General features: G+C 38.9%; 2 protein-coding genes and 1 non-coding gene across 4 annotated transcripts; 1 reads left to right on the top strand and 2 right to left on the bottom strand.

Annotated features, from left to right (window-relative positions):
* Window positions 1-5,119: 5,119 nt before the first annotated feature.
* On the bottom strand, window positions 5,120-9,079 carry LOC104448855 (GDSL esterase/lipase EXL3). The gene is made up of 5 exons (XM_010062778.3): window positions 8,719-9,079; window positions 7,440-7,570; window positions 7,106-7,339; window positions 6,421-6,676; window positions 5,120-5,487 (listed from the first exon to the last, which is right to left on the bottom strand). Exons 1-5 carry the CDS (start codon window positions 8,996-8,998, stop codon window positions 5,294-5,296), a joined length of 1,095 nt encoding a protein of 364 aa, XP_010061080.2. The 5' UTR covers window positions 8,999-9,079; the 3' UTR covers window positions 5,120-5,293.
* A 5,087-nt stretch (window positions 9,080-14,166) lies between these two features.
* Window positions 14,167-14,250, top strand: TRNAL-CAA. The gene has a single exon. It is a non-coding gene; the product is annotated as a tRNA-Leu (tRNA).
* A 559-nt stretch (window positions 14,251-14,809) lies between these two features.
* On the bottom strand, window positions 14,810-17,954 carry LOC104448854 (thaumatin-like protein 1b). 2 transcript variants are annotated; one of them, XM_010062777.3, is made up of 3 exons: window positions 17,700-17,906; window positions 16,910-17,612; window positions 14,810-15,680 (listed from the first exon to the last, which is right to left on the bottom strand). In XM_010062777.3, exons 1-3 carry the CDS (start codon window positions 17,761-17,763, stop codon window positions 15,290-15,292), a joined length of 1,158 nt encoding a protein of 385 aa, XP_010061079.2. In that variant the 5' UTR covers window positions 17,764-17,906; the 3' UTR covers window positions 14,810-15,289. The 2 variants fall into 2 exon arrangements, 1 of the variants encoding a protein (XP_010061079.2); XR_726440.3 differs by having other exon boundaries at window positions 15,545-15,680; window positions 16,605-17,612; window positions 17,700-17,954.
* Window positions 17,955-19,551: the final 1,597 nt, after the last annotated feature.

The following is a 19,551-nucleotide window of genomic DNA, read 5'->3' as shown; positions in this document are numbered from 1 at the left end:
AGGGGGGCAATAGATAACAAATTTTCTTCCATAACTATCCTCGCTAACATTTCGTTTTTTCGATTTTGCCCTCGTAACTGTTTGCCTTCTTCTTCGTTGAGATTGGCAAGCGAGACGGCGAGGGGCCGATGACCGGCTGGACAGAGGTCGGCGTGAGGCCGGTCTTGTCAGTTTAGAATTGGTTCAACCAGTTTATCATGTAAATTACAAAGTTAAAAAAAAAAACTAATTCTAATTTGATAAAAAAAAAAAATAGAAAAGAATACCCTCTTCACTCACCTCGGCCTTACTCTATTTGCTCACCTTATTCATCGCTCACCTCACAACCGGCTTCTCTTCACTTGCCTAGCTCACTTATGACCACTCGTCTCACCACCCGCCTCTATTCCATCATCTCGCATGTTTATTTGTATGGTTTGTTGCTTTTCGAAAGTGTAAATTTCTATCGTTACATTATCTTATATTTATGTTTACCATGTATCGTGTTTGTAATTTAATTACTCAAAATCGCATCGTGTGCATAGTGCCTTGCATCGTGCCCATGGCCGAGGATCATAGCCAAAGTGCTGAGGAATCATGTCTTTCGACCGTGGAGATCACACCTTGCATCATTGGATAGAATAATTTTAATCTTATTTGGTGTTTGGAGCAACTAGAAAGATTCAAATATTATCTTGATGCATTCAATATAAAATAAATATGGAATATACTCAAATAGGATATGTTTCAAATTTATTGCAGTTATGTCAATTTAGTTATAAATATTTCAATTTCGTCAATTTCGTCAATTTAGTCATAACATTTTAACAATTTATTAATTTAATCCCTTTAACCAATTTTGACTAGAAATGATCAAAATAGACGCCAACCATCATATTTAGTATCGCTGATGTTGATATTGACAATTTTTATAATTTTTTAAACAATTTATTTTCTTATTTCTTTATTCTCTTTTTTCCTTTTTCCTTTTAAGCCAAGCAAGGGTCGCACGTTGCCAGTGAGGGCTTCATAGCCCTCACCAAGTCTAACCTCATCCGCATTTGGTGAGTGCTTCGCGATCCTCATTGCTGTGACCCATCCTTGAGAAGCCACACTTAAGAATAAATTTAAATTTATTTGCTCAAGAAACAATCCTAGTGGTTCATTGCAAAGATGGCTCAAACACATCATCTTTTCAACTATCCAATAAAGGGTTTATCAATCAAGAGTGCAGACTCTTCCAAGCTCATATTTTGCATGATACATGATTTCTCTTAAATTCTAAATAACTTAAGTATTTTTAGGAGTCACCACTAGTCATTTGAGGTCTGCTAGAAACCAATTAAGACATGAAAGTGTCATCTTAATTCCTACAAAATCAGATATTGTAGCATCGATGATTTGATTACACTAGTTATATAATTAGTACAATTTCGGTACCTAAACTTGATTATTTGTCAACTAAAATGTTCATGCAGTCTTTTATGAGTCCTATAGTTCTCACCTACTCAGCGTGGATACAATATTTTCATTGGTATTTATAATGACCCTAAAAAAATACCTACCTTAAAAAAGAATCGAAATAGCAATGCGAAAACGGAAACTTGATGCTTGTTGCAAAGAACGTACATCATACTGTTGTTAAGCCCTCGGGAAGATACCCTTATATGCTTGTTCAATTCGGGTTCAATTTCTCGTTCAAAGGTTTCACATTCTAAAAAACTATATTAAACAAAGATGTTTATTAAAACCCTAATGGGTATACACTAACTAAGGAATCTAAATAAATTATAAACTAATATTAATACAAAAAATCTAAGAAAACTAATCAAAGTATAATTTCTAAAATATTTCCTAATTTTATTTATTTTTGGATTTTTTATTTTGTAATTACATTTAAATTGTGAAAAATGGAGACTCGGATTGGGTCGGAGGACCCGGTCCGTATGTGGGCAACTCACGCGGGTTTGGGCTATTGAAATAATTCAGGCTGAAGTTTCTGGCCCCTCCTCCTAATCAATTCAAGCCCAAACTAAACAGCCCAGACACACCCAGCCCAGCCTTATCAAAATTCAGCCCATTATTTTTTTCCTTTTTTTTTTTTTTTGTTTTGTTTTGTTTATTTTCTTTTTCTATTTTTGTATCATTTTTTATTTTATTTTATTTTATTTATTTTTACCTTTAAAAAAAAAAATTCCTCTTCTCCTACATCGAGACTCCTCCACCGAGAGTCCGTTATCTTCCCAGGATGACCTCTCGCCGAAAATCGCTTTGACCTCAATTTCTACTGCCAAGTTGGCAGTGCCAGCACCGGTGGCCATTACTGGATTACTTTGGTCAGCCACCATTCATAACCATTCATATAAGTGTATTGCTCAACTCACAATATTCATTAAATTAACTAACTTTTTACTTGGATACCTATCCATATTTTTTTTTGGGTGATAAATTCACTTTATGTAGATAATTAATATGTTACATAGTTTGGTATGAAAAAAGGGAATGCAAAAATTTAATAGCATAAGTCTATTTTACCTATTTTGTCACTTAATAAAACATGAAGTAACTCTATTGGAGGTAATAAAAAGAAACTAGTATCCAAACACTCGTTGATTTCATGATTAGCAAGCCAGTCAATAGAGTTATTTCTTTCCAGAAAGTTAAGTTGCACTTTAAATTTAAAGTAAGAACACAATAGTATTGGGAAAAGTACTAAAATAGTCATAAACTTTTTGTATTAGTATCAATTCAGTCCTAAACTTTTCAAATTGACCAATTTAATCTTAAACATTTTTACATTAGTACCAAATTCAATCTATCCGGCTAATTTAAGCCGGAAATTACTGACATAGCTGCTAGCAGTCTTATGTGCCGCCACATGGACAAATTTTATAATTTTTAATATTTATATATATTTTCAAAATTTTTAAATTATTTTTTTTTTTTAATTTTCTTATTTCCTTATCCCTTGGTGGCGAGGTCGCCAATCGGCCGACCATCGCCGGTCACATGTTGGTTGGGGCGATGGTCGGGCGAGAGGCCCCCCGCGCCCTCGCCGGCCACTAGCAAGGGTTGCCATGCCCTCACCGGCCACAAGCGAGGGCATCAACCCCTGCCCAAATCTAGGCAAGGACCTCTATGCCCTCGTCGGCCATAGGTGAGGGCGTGGCGGCCCTCACCTAGATCCAAGCGAGGGACACGGCGGCCTTGCTCGTGGTGGGCGAGGGCGTCGTGCCCTCGCCTGGATCTGGGTGAGGGCCACCTCACCCTCGCCTGCTACAAGTGAGGGCCGCCATGCCTCGCCCGTGGCCAATGAGGGCATAGAGGCCCTCGCCAACCAATGGGTGAGGGTTTCAGCCCTCGTTGGCCACAGGCGAGGGCGCGGCAGCTCTCAACATTGGCGGGTGAGGGCATGGGCCCCCTTGCCCCGACTAGCTTGTGGCTGGCGATGGTCGGCCGGCCAATGACCTCATCGGCCAAGGGCTAAGGAAATAAGAAAAAAAAAGTAATTTTAAAAATGTGAAAAAAATTATAAAATTTGTTCACGTGGCGCCACATAAAACCGCCGTAGCCACGTCAGCAATTTCCGGCTTAAATTAGCTGGATTGACTAAATTGGTACAAATGTAAAAATGTTTAGAACTAAAATGATCCAATTAAAAAGTTTATGACTGAATTGATACCAATACAAAAGGTTTATGACTATTTTGGTACTTTTCCCCAATAGTATTCTAATATGTTTAAGAAAAACAAGGCCAACATTACCAATTATAAACTTTGGATACCAAGATCAATGATGGCTATAGAGTCAATTGAATCTCATAATAACCAAGTTTTTCTGCAAGGTTGAGTCCCAACCGCAATGCCCAAAGTTCTGCTTATTTTGACGAGCATATTCCTACAAATGTAGTAAAATCACCTAGCTAGCCATCCCCTTCGTTTCCGAATAAACCCCATGCACTAGCAAGTCCTAGGTTTCCTTTGGAAGTGCCATCAGTATTTAGTTTTATTCACTTAAAAGGTGGAGGATCACATATGAGAAAAATCGAAGAACTATGATCCACTTAATATCAAGTTATTCACAAATGAAGCTTTAATCATTTATGTTGTGTATGACTGAATTACTTGTAATGGATTCAAAGTGAAAACAAAATTGTCGAAAAGTGACTTATATCTCAATTGCCAAATAAGTTTCATAGTTACTCCAAAATTTTTATTTCAATCATTGTGAAAATCCGATCACCCTTTACTAGCGAAATTTGAATTCAACAATTGCAACAAATTCATTGGTAGGACAAACTCAAGCCATATGCTATAGACAATTGGGCAATCCCATAGAACATGTAAAGTTGTTTTCACACGAGACTCAAGCAATTCCCAAGTTGCGAGACCACTTCAATAAATTAGTCAACAGTTGCTTACAAGCGGCTAGTTGGAGAAAAGTTTCAACACGTTGAGGTCCATTCCACTTTTAAATTGTGGACTATATACTGTCAAATTCTTAATTGTTTGCCCCATTGAGTACTTTGCAAGCTGACTTAGCAGGAAAAAAAAAAAGCCTTGTTTCTAGTACCCTGCCCCAAAAGAGTAGCTTCTCCTTCAGAGTTTAACTGAGGTTTAACAGCTCAAATGCGAAAGGTTATATCTTGAACTTTACAAATCGATATTGCTTTAAGTTGTATGTATAAATAATGCACGTTGGACCTTGGATTAGAAAGAACATAAATGGCTCGTTTTTTTTTTTTTAGACTACTTTCTAATTTAGATTCATCTCGCTTTATTTTGTAAAAAATAAGTACTTGAGGAATGTGGATCAATCACAAAATTCTAACTACCTTGTTTTCTAATTTATATGAATTTAATAAAAATATCACTATCCCAAAATATGTTATTACATATGCCGATATCCAATGGAAAATTGAAATGTGAATGAAACGAATGCAGTTTTCAAATTGGAAAACTGTTTATGACACATTAATACCTTAACTCTACTTGTGATCAATTCTTATGCCATGTCTTCGCGCCAAATAAAAGTCTATATAGGAGCTACCATTTATACCTATTTAGAATTTATTTGCGAGCCATATGTAGACATAGAAAACATGAAGTAAACGAAAGATTAGTGCAAAAAAAGGCAAGACTGAAATTGTTGATGGAGGACCCATTATATATAAAATCTCTTCGTTTAAATCACAACATAAATAATACAAGAAGTTGGTTTTCTGGGAAGGACAGGTTCGACATTGAATCCGACTGATGCTGCTCCATGGATGTACCCAATCTGATGCGATCGGAGTTATGGAATGCTGCTCAAATCAGAAGAAACGATTGATATATTTATTTACGAGGGGAGTCAGTAGGGCTCTGTATGCTTTCTCCGTGGGGTGGTAGCTGTCCCAAAACACATAGTCGGACACATCCGTGCACGTGTCCGGAGAGAATTTGTTGCATAGTAAGGTCACCTCGATGGTCCCCGTCCCGCAGCACCCCTTGTCCGACACTACGAAACCTGGCTCGATTCATTTAAAAAAGGAAAATCATTGATGCATATCCATTCATACTATAATGTTAGAGCAAGCAGACCTTAACCAGTTATTGTGATCGTTCATGCCTATTACCAAGAGGGACACACACGAAGGACAATATCTATCGTTCGATAACGGTGGAAGGGTACGCAATTTTAGAATCATATTGGGAATTTAAACATAATGTTCATCACTCGGTTTAAAGGAGCAAAGATTTGTTCACTTGGGGAAATGCAGTTACAACCAAATCATGGTTTTGGCCTAAGATGCAAACTTGACCATTCCATTTGAAAAATGTATGAATTTAGATTGAATAGAGAAAAATAATTTGAGGGACCTTTCATATCATTATTCTTTAGCAAAATATAAATATAAGTGGCGTCAATGTACATAACCGCCGATTAGAAGATTAATTGGTAAAAGTTTCCTCAAACTAAGAATGAACAAAAATACAATTCTTTCATAAATCTCGCCTACATTTATGAAACCTCTTCCGTTGCTTTGCCATTTATGTGAAATGAAGGAATACCAAACGCAAAATCAGGGAAAACATTGCCGTACTTTAATGGGCGATTGACCTAATATGACCATAAATAATGTGCGTACAAACCGAAAATCTAGTGTCAATAGAAAAGACAAATGGACATAATATATGGATGGGCTATAACTTCCTTAAATCACTCCTGATTGATGATTTAAAAGTTATGAAGGACGCCCACAAACAAAATCAAAGAAATGTAAATGTGGGCAATGTCCATGGTTATAATTCATTAATCAGAACGGAGTTTCCTCCAGCTAAGTGGAGGAAAACACGGCTCTTTATATACGCACAAATACGGACACGTAAGTTTGCTATACACAACATGGAAGTATGTCTCGTTATTATGGGAATTCATGAGGTACTGCTTTGATCTTACCTTGCTTTTGTGGGTATTGAATGAGGTCGAGAAGTGGGTTGTAGACATCAATGTAGACCATCTTGCTGCGGGGGAGCTTGCGGTTGAGAGAGTCGAGATTTGAAGAGAGCTTGGTGTTGAACAGCTGAGCCGCAGCGTTGTACTGCTCTGCACAACCTCGTAGTGGCCCTCCTGCTAATGTCCTTTGTGAAGGAACGCACCCGATCGGTGGCGAACCAAATACTGCTATTCTTCGAGCTCCTAGGTCGTATAATCCCTTCGACGATCAAAATGGATCTTAGGGCCTATCTCTAGGGTTTTCTTATTCACTTGAAAGCGAGTAGATGCAAAATTCTTGGATTAACTAAAATTAGGTTGCTCTTGTGGAAAATAATGGGATACAGCTACGTGATGTGGCCCGCTTGAGTTTACCTAACTATATTGAACGAAGACTTATTAAGATCTAACGTGCCCACCATCATGAATTTATCATCATGTGATGGGGTGCATCGTGGTTATACATACTTATAAATTTACAAAAGGGATATCGGAGCTAAGGGGGACTAGAGCAACATGAAGATTAAATCATTCTCTCCGACCTTTTAGGATTCACCATATCAGTTCCGTATCCTAACAGATAATCTAAGATGGTCTCAGTGCACGGTCCGTTCATTTACATGGGATGAAGCCAAAGAAAAAATGATACCTGTAGGAAATTGGAAGCTGCATCGACCATGAGATCGGTATATTCAGGCACATTGTACTGCAATTGCCTCACCCGAGCGGTGAAGTAGTTGTTGGCGATGTCGTCACTTCCAGACACGACGAGGTACATGCTGTTGGCCAAGATGAAGTTCGCCTTCTCTTCACCAACAAAACCTTTCAACTTCCCTATGTACTTTTTGAAGAGATCCAGCTGCTCCGACATTGATATGACCGACTATCCAAAGATCAAACGAGTTTTTACCAATAGAAGATGTATGACTTTATATGAACTGTCTAAAGTACTGAATGGACATAAACTTGATGTGCAAATGTACCACTAGCGTGGGCGTGAGCGGATCATATCCAGTGCCGCCGGAAGCGAAGGTCACCCCGGTGACTAGGTCTTGATCTTGTAGATTCGGATCCAAGTATGCTGGCACTGTATCTTTAATGCCTAATTGTTCCGCTGAAATAGGAAGATACAATACAGGAAGTCAATGACATTGGGGAAAAAAAGAACTTATGGAAAGCCTAGTAATATAAATCAACTTTCATACAAGGAATTGACAAACGACATATTGCAAAAGTGGCTTTGATTTGATAGCGTATGCAATTGTTAATGCAGAAAAAAAAAGCAATATTAACCAACATACAAGAGAAAGCAATGTCTAAACAACCCTAAAACAAAATTATAAATTGTTTCTCTTATTGTTGAATTGTCAACGAATTAATGACCCAATAATACATGGTCACTAGATTCAACTGCGCCACGGTGTAGTACTATAATGTAGCCGAGGTGTGACTTGATTCGGATCATTAGAAAACATAGTTGGTGGTGAGACTTGTTATACTGGATAATGTTAGTTGAGGCATGCCTTGATGCAAGACGTGGCTGAAGCTTTTCCCACAATCTGATTTTGGCTTGTTGATGGCACTTTCAGTATAGTATTATAGGGAAGTGTTGACTTTGATGCCTCTATGTTGGTGGTCAATGTTGGTGGTCCTAAGTAAGGTATTGGCATGACGTGGACAAATCTTTAATTTTTTTTAATTTTTTTACTTTTTTTCCTTTTTTATCTTATATTTGTTCCTTTTTTTAATTTTTTTTTTTTTTTGTTTGCCAATGGCCGATCTCAACTGGTGGTCGGCCACCAACAATGCCCAAGGAGGGTGGGGTGAGGTTCGCCTCACCCAAAATAGGGTGGCCCTCGCTTGTGGCCATCGAGGGCAGCCCCACCTAGGTACAACAAGGGTCGCCTTGCCCAAGTGAGGCCATCCTTCACTGGTGGCTAGAGGATTGAGAGGTCATCCTTCACTTGTGGAAAGAGGATTGAGTGGATTTTTTTTAAAAAGAAAAAAAAAAACGAAAAAATTTAGATTTTTTTTTTAAATTATCCACGTCGGCATTTTCTGATCATAGAAACAGCCTACAATGATTGGACCAATACGTTAGCATTTTCTAATCATAGTTGGTCGAAATAGAACTTTTTTTATAATTTTCCCTACTTAAAATGTTTATACATACATGCAGCCATTAGTATAATTGGAAAGTTTAGAACTGAACATATTGATCACCAATTAAAATTAGTAAGAGAGAAGAGAGAGAGAAGAAACCCATGATGTCGGATGGCACTTTGCCATCGCAAAATCTTCCTGTCGGGATGCCGCCTTTGAAATCCTCACCGTAGGGGGGGAAGTTGCATTTGACAAGAGTTGATATGTCGTTGTTGTTGCCAGCGTCGACGATCGAATCTCCAAACACGATAATGGCCGGGATCGTTACGTTCGGCGGCAGCTTCACCACAGCCCTTGCCGGCAGAAACATAATCGAAATAAACAACACGAACGCAGCCGAAAGTAATGCTGAAGAATGGACGAGTTTGGAAGACGACATGCTTTGCTTTTGCTTTCTCTCTCTCTCTCTCTCTCTCTCTCTCTCTACATGTGTTGGTGAAATGGGAAGGAGAAGCGCAGATAGATGGTGATGTTGTTGCTTATGGCATGAAGAGGGTATATATAGCTAAAAAAATATGGGAACTATGATATGATTAAAATAAGAGAGGGTCTAACATATGTAAGTATAATATTCTTGATTTCCCATCTTCGTTTATTAAATGATGGAGCATTAAGTATATAGCTTGCCCTTGGGAATTCTTCGAAAGAATTCTACATCTCTCAAATAAATGTGCTTTTTCATAAATGAAATGCGAATTTGTATTTGACATTTGTCCGTGAAACGACACATAAATCATTAGAACCTAACAAATTTACGCTTCTCAATCCTTCTAGAATTAGCTAGTAAAAATTATGGAGTTGTAGAGGGGAGAAATTCGGCTTTTCGTTCTAGAAAGTGATTACAACTACGTATATAACTTGATTCAGCAAGGGTTTATCACATTAGTTTATAAACCAATCTTATTATTTTCTAAACTCTAGGCAGCTAGTAGTGTTCTAAATTTCTTGTAATATACACACACACACACCTACACACATCTTAATAATGAGCAAAACCCACCCGGGCCTTTGCCATATTGGGTTAGACTCTACAAAATAAAAATATTACATGATTTTATCTATCCACGTAAATTATCAGCTACATCCCCATCATAAACTTATGCGATTATCTCTCGGAGAAACTGCCATATTGGTCATTGGCGTACGCTTTTTGCAAAGAGCAGATGGTACCAAATTTCTCAATCCATTTGTGAGGAAAACATATACCCAGAATGGCGTTACATGATTATTGTGCGATTAAGGTGGTGCTGAAATATAAACATGGATTCTGCTAGTGAAACCTCATAATGCGATAGATTTTAACATGACAGAAAAAAGTACCATACCTTTTATCATCGGTCCGTTTGGCAAGTTGGCGCCATAGTCATTTCCAGAGTTGGATTCGTTTCGTTTTGATCATGTCATTCATAGAACAAGTCTACACTAACATCTTTCACATGACTGAACATGTGCTATAATTAGTATTTCCCAATTTAGGTATTTCCCAATATAGGTAAGTCTTAGGACAGAAACTATCCAAGAAAAGAAAAAGAAAAAAAAAAAAATTTCTCTTTCGGGTTGGATCGACCGATGAACAAGGTTCGGTGATTGTTGAGGAAGGGAGTGATCTTGTGGTTGCTAAAACGACAGGAAGGAGAGTTTCTGGTCGCAACGATCGGCTCCTGGCGATGCCCTTGGAAGTGTCTTGCAGACGATGCTCGAAAAGGGGCTTTCGTGTTTCTCTCCATGCAAAAGGTTGGTCGTCTACCCACGCTCATTACGGCAAATATAGCTAACCCTCTATTATTATTCGATCAACGCCTCTTGATGGACTAACCAATCCAGGATGGATAAGCTTTAAAAAGCGCCCGATGTGCCCCTTGTCTAGTGTGTAATTTCGCACGGTCTCGATGTTCGGTCAACAACCAGATTAAACCTTGCAGACATCCTCGTTAGGTGTGAGTTACCAAGTTAATGATGGTGATCTAGTACCTTAATCGATCTTTGGGATAAAAATCCTTCTCTTTCCTTTACAGCTGTGAGATTATGGGAGATGATTAGAAAGTTCTATTTCGTGCGCTATTGCGCAAGAAATAAAGAAGAAGACAATCTTTTTTTGTTTCTTTGCATGCTACTTGGTAAAAACGACCGTGTGATGATGCTTGTAAGACGAAAGGACAAGACCTTTGTTATGCTTTGACCCCATTGTTGATGCTAAAAAATGACCAACTTTTGGTTATTATCAACAAGTATCCAATTTATTCGATGAGTACAGGTTTGGTCAATATTGAATAAGAACAATTGACAATCTGAAGACAATGGACAACTTGCTAAGAAAGTCATTGACAACATCATGAGAGCTATTGACCAGAGCCTTCATCAAGATTAGGAAGTTGTTCGATGAAGTTATTTCATTGACAACAAGAGTGTCTAAGTATCAACAGTTGTTAAATGGCAGTGATAAAGGGCCACATGAATACCTTAAGCAAAATGTGACTTTAATGAAAAATTATGAGTCATAATATGACTCAAACCCAAATGAAAACATTAAAATAAATGTGGCAAAAATGTTGATTCTTATTGCTTGCTAAGACAAAAGACACAAGAATTGTTAAGGAAGACACTCAAGTTTACTTGTTCAATATCAATATGTTGGACGAATCTTTGATTTGATTTGGAAAGATGACCTAACTAAATTAGTTAAAGGCCAAGGTATTCCAAGTAAAGAAGATTTACCAAACAAAAAATATCGCAAGTGGCATCACTCATGGGGTCATAACAAGGTTAATTGTGTTGTTTAAAAAAAATAAAAATAAATCAAGAAGCAATTTGGCAAGGAAAAATCAAATTTGTTGATGACAATGGGGCATATGATATCTCTTGATTATCTAATTTAAAAGAATCGAACAATCGATGAATCAGTCAATTCTTTAAAAATGTGCATATGTTGACACCAAAGAATGATCAACTTTTGGTTACTATCAATAAGTATCAGACTTAGTTGATGAAAGCAAAGCTTGGTCAACAATAAACAAAACAATCGACAACTTGAAGAGAATTAACAACTTGTCAAGGAAGACATTGACAACATTCTGAAAGTTATCAATGAGAGCATTCATCAAGACTTGGGAAGTTGATCGACAAAACCATCGACAGTGGGCAATTGATACAAAACATAATTGCTAGGTGGTCATATTTCTTACCGCTATTGTAGGTCTTTTTTTTTTTTTTTTTAATAACTTCTTATGAATAAGTATCACTAGATAATAAGAGACTATGCAATGTCTTATAACCACTAAAGATTAGAAAGTTCTCTCTTTATTTAAATGTAGTAGCCATTGCATAAAAACATCATATGTAACAATCTGTAAAGGGTTATAAATTCCTCAAGTGTGTTCATTGTAGGAGGATCCCTAATCAATCAAAGAACTCAAGGTTTTCTCAAAATTTTCTTTTTATCATTGATTTCCTACAATTAATATGGCTAGCTGCAATTGCAACCAATCTTGATACCTTTAAATTCTTATTATTTACTTTCCTATTCAAAATTAATAAAAACAAACCCTTCATTTTTTGTCGATTCACTTATTGTCGATTCACTTATTGATCCATCTATATATTTAAAAAGTATATCATCGACTTTTCAGGAAATAACCATCATTGCTCTTATGAAATTTTGTCTACAATTTGTCTTTCGTCCTTGCACATGCATTTTGGCTGGTATTATGTGTCAGAAAATTTAGAAAGTTTAAGTTTCTAGGTTATTGAAGTGAAGCCATCTCTGCCTTGCAATATCCTCTTGAAATCACGTAACTCGATTGTCCAGTTCGAGGGGATTGAATTCTGATATGTGTAAAAGAATACGAAACTAAGTGGGGTTTCTCAAAAACTAAAATAATATCATTACTTTTTTAGTCAACAACTTAATAATATCATTACTTTTTTAGTCAACAACTCACATTAATTAATTTTTCTGGCTAATATTGGTAAATCTATTTCTTCCTTGGGAAGCTAAAGCCTTACTCTATTTATCTTGGGCCAAATGAGTTTTGGGCTTGAATCCATACCCTTCACTTTTCCAAAATTCACTAGGAGTGTCTACGTGCAATTACGGATACCTTAAAATGATTTCATGAGAATCGAGACATATGGTACTTAATTTTTTTCTCTTGCACATGCATCGAAGGTGCACAGATACAAGTAATAATTAAAACTATTTGCTCATTCCATAAAAATAATAAATAAAAAAAACCTTACAGAAAAAGGAAAATCTATATCGCACAAGCCTTGCCCTGGCAATAATTGTGGAGGTAAAGAGGTAGTAGCACAAGCAATGGAAGAAGACATTTTTTATTTTCGGAAGTTTGAGAACAAAAAATTTGCTTATGCATGTGAGTTCACTAGGGTTTCTCCACGGTACAACATTGTACCATGCCACGGTCCAACATTTTCTTCATATTCAAGTGCAAAAGTATAAATGTGATTCTCTTTTTACAATCATATCGACTCTTGCCATATTCAATTGCAAAACCGATAATAAAATTATATGATACAATATGATAATCAATCATAATATGAGTCGATTCTCAATTTGTGGAATCAAAAATTGACCCCATTGAACTTGGAACTAGCCAATCCAAGCTAGTTCTAGTTCTAAGGCCAATTCAAGAACCGGTTGGGTGTTTGATCCACCAAGCTTCTTAATCACTTCGATGTTAGGAACGCAAAGATCTTTCAAATTGATGGTAGACTTTTGCAATTGGTGAAGCCAATTTGCCATTTACAATATTATTGTCAGCCACTAGAAATTTCAGCTCCAATTCAAGATCTCAAAATTCGTAAAATCTAAAATTGTGGGTATCGACCTATCTGTGTGATTATGGCTTAGTACATGATCAATGAGTTACAAGCTTAAGGGATGAGTTCTTAGCTTGGACACATCCAAATTGGCATCAAATTGCTCATCTAGTTCTCCCAAAACACTCCTGCAAAAATATAAAATGGAGAAGAACTATAAAAATATTTACATCGTTGGTTTCATCAATGAATCGGAACAATTATTCCCGGCTCTAAAAATTTGGAGACGAGAATCAAAATCGATGTGTGCTCCTAATATTGTGGGTACAATAGACAAAGCCAGCAAATAGCCAAAATATTTCCCCACTCCCAAGAAGGTACTACCACAAATGGTCGTTGGAAATTGAGAAGGCAAAACACCAATGCCTAATCCTTTTTCTTCTTATCTCACATCATCTGAAAACTCTACTAAACTTTCTAGGCTAACTGATCAATCTTTGGATGAGTATTCATTAGTAAATACGAAGTTCTAGATGAGGGAAAAAGCGTGAGAATCTACAGAACAATTCGGACCAAATCCTGAAGAAAGTTCATGCAGTAAAACTAGTCTCCATAACTCCTTTTGCTCTCGAGTACCCAAATGGTTTTCTTTATAAGAAATAATTACTTATCCTAACCCCCGAAGCTATAAAAGAAGTGAAGGAGGACTGCCGATTTGGAAACCACGCTTTCCTTCAAATTAGTAATAGCTAGACAAAAAGCATCAACAACGTCAGGATGGCCGAGTGGTCTAAGGCGCCAGACTCAAGTTCTGGTCCTCGTGAGAGGGCGTGGGTTCAAATCCCACTTCTGACATTTTCTCCTTCCTCCCCTGCCTTTTTTTTTTTTTTTTTTCTTTTTCGGCCCAAGTTCCTAGAAGCCTCTTTTCAAATTGGTATTAGCACACATACAAATTGTATTTTTACGTTGTCAAGGACATCCCTCAATAATGGTATGGTAGGTGTAGCGTGCGGATCTCAGTGGGCATGCCTTAATAACCAGCATCTAATCAAAGTCTCATTGGCACTTTTCTCAATTTTAAAGAATTGATCCTGGCTTTAAAATAACAACTAGATGCGCAAAACAAACAAAAGGAAAGTTTCATATTCGACTTGCCATTGACGATGCACGATCCTTTAAAAAACAATTTGTGATTATTTTTAATATTATCGGCATCTTATCCGCTATCGTCACATTGTCCTCATTATCGTAGTTACAGCGTGATGGACATTCAATTTGGAGTTGGATCCATTCTTTTTTATTAAGCAATTGGAAAAAAGGAAAAAGACACTTGCACTTTACTACAAATTAATATCCTCCACGGTCGTTGTGCCTCATACGACAAAAAATCCCCCACCATAAACAAAACCAAACATGAAAAGGAAATTGCATTTATATTTATACTTATATATATGAAAATCAATGTGTAGATATGTATTTTATATTAATATTGGCCTGCACCATATGTGGACATCACACCTTACAAAAGACATGCGTCCCCACCACCAACCCAATTAATTATTGACGTACGAATCCTATCCCCCAAAAAAAAATAAAAATAAAGGAGAGGCTTAAGTAGTTTATTTCCCTCCTCTATACCAAAAACCAGGATAAAAAAATTCAATCTAACTTACCCTAGCAATTTAAAAAACGAAAAATTGCGAAATATGTCGTGGATAGCCTTTTGTCCTTTTATTCCCTTTTTTTCCCATTTAAAATTCAACCACCATTCTACCAAAAATAAGAATATTTTTATTAAAAAATACCGACCAAAGAAAAAGACTGATGATAAAAATAAAAATTCAACCACTAACGCTGCATATATATGGTTGATGACGCCATGTGCCACTTTATACTATAGTGCCGCCAGATTCAACAAGTAGGCTATTCCATCACTAGGTCGTCGTTTCCGACCCACCTCATCTGGGCCAACCCGAAAGTACAGGCTCGTGGGCCTAGTCCGATAAGATTCTGCCACGCGCCCCCACTTGGGCCCCAAGTGGAAAAGGTCAGCTCCGGTTATTGGGGGCCCCGCCTCATGCCAGAAAGAGTTGCCGCCACTGCCACATGGACGCTGCCACGCCAACCAGGCCGACTGACGAAAGATGGGCATGAGCGGACGGCGACGCACGGCTCGCCTCCGCCCCACGCCTTCATAGACCATTGTGTTGTTGATGAGAGGTGCATCCCCTGTGGCGGCAGCGGCGGCCTCTGGAGTTTGGGCTTGTGAAGAAGTCGACTTTTGGCTGCTCCGAAAAAAAAAAAAAAAAAAAAAAAAAAAACGAGACCCCATAAGAAATGAAAACAATGGTGCAACCACCAAAAAAAAAAAAAAAAGTCTCTACTAATGAACCCTATGGCTCATCACAAAAGAAAGATGGTATTGATCTCTCCTTGCAAAAGAAGAGGAAAAAGTAAACAATGGGAAGCAAGACAAGTCACCACATGACTTACTAGGTCGCAAGTACATGAGAATCTGGTCCCAAGGGCTCGACAATGTACTTGATAAATGTGAGCCCAATTCACATGTATTGTTGGGTAAGATAAATGCACATGATTGAAAGCAATATTTAATATATGAATATATGATTAAATATTTTTTGATCCTAAAAGGGAATACGTAATATTTTTGGGTCAAAAAGAGGAAAAGGAACTTGGCCTAGGACCCTTTGACCACTGTAGCTTGAAAAACATACTTATCAAAAGAACAAAGCTAGAATCAAACACACTCAACTTCCAACCTATTCCATAGTTAATGATTAGATTCATTTCGTAATTCATATTTATTGGGATGAGTTGTTATATTTATTAATTATATTCATAAATGAGATATAAATGAGTTTAGAATATGGATATTAAATGACTTCATTAACTTAATTTTATAACTCTCCTACATTTACGCAATCTTGTTCATTTTGCACTCTTATCTCGCTTGAGGATGAGTTTCTTATATTTAATTAAATATATAAGTATTTTAGTAAAATAAGACGGGTTGGTTGTGGATCACTAAATCTATATTATATGAAAGTGAGTCAAAATGATTTTTTTATATAATGATCAAAATTAATTAAATACGTCAATATAAATTGGATCATTTTCAATTAATTCAGTAGGTCGTGAACTAGCTGTGCATTATCAAATTCCTTATCATTAAGAGAACAAATAGAAACCTCAAGCTCAGGAGAAGATATTTTTCCATCGGGTCGAACCAGATATTTTGATCCTTCCTCAATCGCGACTCGGCGATTTACCCTCGCCCTCGTCGCGCCCACTGACAATAGCCACGAGCCGCACTCGCTCTTTCGCATCTTGTCCTTAAGCCACGTCTCACTAGCCGACGAAAAAATCTCCCATTCGAAATGTCGAAACTGCCCTTTCAAATCTGCGAAAACTCCAATGCGCCCACTAGTTCGTACGACAAAACGACGCAATGGTCTCGAAAAATCAACGAAGGGCGGAAGGGTAAAAAAGTCACCTGGCGTTGGGCGACGGGCAGAAGGTGATGACGTAATCCGCGCCGGCGCACGTGAAGGTGCTCGTCGCGTCGTCGTACGCGTAGCTGTACGCCTGCGGGCACGCGCTCTTGAACGCCTCCGAGTACGGCGTCGGCTTGCACGCCTGGGGGCTGCCGTACGCGCCGCTGCAGCAGTACTGCGGCTGCTGGAACGCCTCGCACGCGCTCTTGCAGGCGGCGACCCCCGACCCGCCGCCCCCGGCCGCCACCCTCAGCTCCGAGGGGCACGCGGCGTTGAGGTCGCCCGTGCACCCGACGCTCGTGCAGTTCCCCCGCCCTTCTTTCCCGCCCTGGGGCGCCACCAGCATGGGCAGGTTGAAGCCGTCCACGAGGCTGACGTCGAAGAAGTCGAGGCCGCCGTCGCCGTAGAGCTTGAACTCGGCGAGGGTCGCGGGAGGGGCGGCGCCGCGGCCGCCGCACTCGAGCTGGCCGGAGCCGCAGTCGCCGGTGAGGCAGGAGAGCTCGCCGGCGGCGGGGTCCTGGGCGCAGCGGGTCCGGGCCCAGAAGCGGCCGCCCCAGCCGGCGGGGGCGGCGAGGGAGCGGGACTCGCCCTTCTGGAGCGCGAAGCCGGTGGTGGAGAGCGGCGGCTCGTCGGCGTTGGCGAGGACGCCTGGCCATACCGTGTACTCGCACTTGTTCACTAGCGTGAAGGTCGTTGCATCAGCTGAAAAGCAGAATGCAAAGAAGGCTGAGAACTCTGTCGAAGAGAATCACGAAAAGGGTAGGTTATCGTGTCGACGCGGCTACCTACCTGCCAAGAACATTGCAGAAATGAGCAGCCATGGCAGAGGTATCGATGGCCAGAATCTTGCCATGAGTGTCGTGCCTGTATAATTGAAGAAGAGGAAGAAGAAGAAGCCAGAGTCGCGGTCAGAATAATCTCTTCTTCTTCTTCTTCTTCTTCCTCCTCAGTAATGGGAGATTCTGGGACGCAACGACAGGGGATGTATGCTGGCCATCCGGCATTTTTATAGGGGAAGTCAGAGATAGGAGTGAAAATGGGTGGTTGCATGAGACTTACGTAAGCTTCATTACGGTGTGATTTGCCGTGGGGAAAAAAGGTCATGGTCATTTCAACGACCTTCTAAGAGGACGGGAAGTAATTAAGGAGTCAAAGTTTGAATTCCCTTCGGGTCAATGTTAAAAGGTGGGTCCGTGACTCTTATCCGCTGTTATTATGGCAAATGAAAGATGAGGCCATCGGATATTGGGGAGGAGATTTCGAATTTGGAATTTGGGACTAAACCTCTTAAGGTCGGTTATGAATTCTTAGAATTGGAAACATGATTCGGATAGTGAACCCAAAGCTATGATACCAGGCTGTAGGTCTTTTGTCAGAATCTTGCGAACCATGGAATTGAACTTGCCGATTTCAATGTTGACTTGGAAATCGGTCGATTTTTTTTTTTTTTTTTTTTTGGTTTCATCAACTAAAGAATTTCACGAACTTCTCTTACTCTTCTAGCCTTGTATAGAAACTAGACGGTTGTAGTATAACTCTCCGATGCAGCAAAATAACCACCACCAATCAAATAAAAAAAGAGAGGAGAAATTAAGGTTAGTCCCAATCTAATATTGATTCGGTCTTGATTTTACCTCGAAAAATGCCAGTTTTCGGGCAGAGTTGATAGTTTAAGACCCTAAATCAGGAAATGAATTAGACCAGTTTCCTAGTGAACAGATCTTGAACCGATCGGGTAAAGTCGATTCAGTCTGATTCTTGGATCAAACCGGTCCAAATGCATACCCCTGATGAAAGCCGATCAAGTTGATGGGTGCAAGTCCAACATCGGTGTTCGCAAAGGACCAAGCTGCTCTCTCTCCTAGAAAATACAAATAAGAGCTCCTGGCCTGGCTGTTAGGGCATGCCTGAGTTCTTCTCTATCATCGTTACTCTGCTTATCTTCAAGAAGCACCTTCGTTATGAGCTTAGCATTGTTAGCAAATGACAAAAGTTTCGGAGAGTACCTCAGGGGGGTCGCTCCATGGTAATCGTCGTGCTCTTTTCTCGTGCTTGGCGATGACCAATTTGCGGTGTTTCAAGCGGGAAAACCCCATTATTCGGTATTGACAAGATTCAATGATTGATACAATGATTATAAACAACATGAGATGAAACAAAATCCATTTCTTGATATTCTCTTTTCATGATTTCAATTTAGACAAGTCCTCATAAAAAAAACTGAAAAGCGCCTTACCTGATGAATCACCCCTACTCTTATATTGGCATGAGACACGACATAATGGAACTAACAAAAAGGTAAATCCGGAGAGGACTTCTTATATACATGTATGGCATAAATGCATTATAGTATGTGATTATATGATATCATCTTTGTCATTCGTGTTTAAGTACAACGACCCATTTATCCAAATCATTAATCTAGATAGATAAAGACAGTTATGAAATTTAAAACTAAATACCAGTGGATCTATTGAGATATCAATAGAATTACCTCATGTGCTATAAGATCTCCGTCCGTGCCAGACAGTCCTTGGACTGATGTGGTTGTGGATCCAATTTACGTAATGGACCACCAAAGAGGCATTGGATTAGATGATGGGGAATTTTGCTCCTCTCCCTATGGCAGTCGGTTCAAATC

The sequence above is a fragment of the Eucalyptus grandis genome, chromosome 6 (assembly GCF_016545825.1).
Source record: "Eucalyptus grandis isolate ANBG69807.140 chromosome 6, ASM1654582v1, whole genome shotgun sequence".
Lineage (NCBI taxonomy): Eukaryota > Viridiplantae > Streptophyta > Magnoliopsida > Myrtales > Myrtaceae > Eucalyptus > Eucalyptus grandis.
Note: the sequence above shows the minus strand (reverse complement) of the source record. Positions and strands in the feature narration are given on the sequence as shown.

What these genes read in the sequence shown, in the direction of transcription:
- LOC104448855 (XM_010062778.3), bottom strand. Translation starts at nt 8,998, where the DNA reads ATGTCGTCTTCCAAACTCGTCCATTCTTCAGCATTACTTTCGGCTGCG. An exon ending in CAGCTTCCAATTTCCTACAG is followed by an intron (nt 6,677 to 7,105) that starts GTATCATTTTTT and finishes TGATCGTCGAAG; the next exon opens with GGATTATACGACCTAGGAGC. An exon ending in TCAATACCCACAAAAGCAAG is followed by an intron (nt 5,488 to 6,420) that starts GTAAGATCAAAG and finishes GAATCGAGCCAG; the next exon opens with GTTTCGTAGTGTCGGACAAG.
- LOC104448854 (XM_010062777.3), bottom strand. Translation starts at nt 17,763, where the DNA reads ATGGCAAGATTCTGGCCATCGATACCTCTGCCATGGCTGCTCATTTCT. An exon ending in TTCTGCAATGTTCTTGGCAG is followed by an intron (nt 17,613 to 17,699) that starts GTAGGTAGCCGC and finishes TCTGCTTTTCAG; the next exon opens with CTGATGCAACGACCTTCACG. An exon ending in TGCCCGTCGCCCAACGCCAG is followed by an intron (nt 15,681 to 16,909) that starts GTGACTTTTTTA and finishes TTTTCGGAGCAG; the next exon opens with CCAAAAGTCGACTTCTTCAC.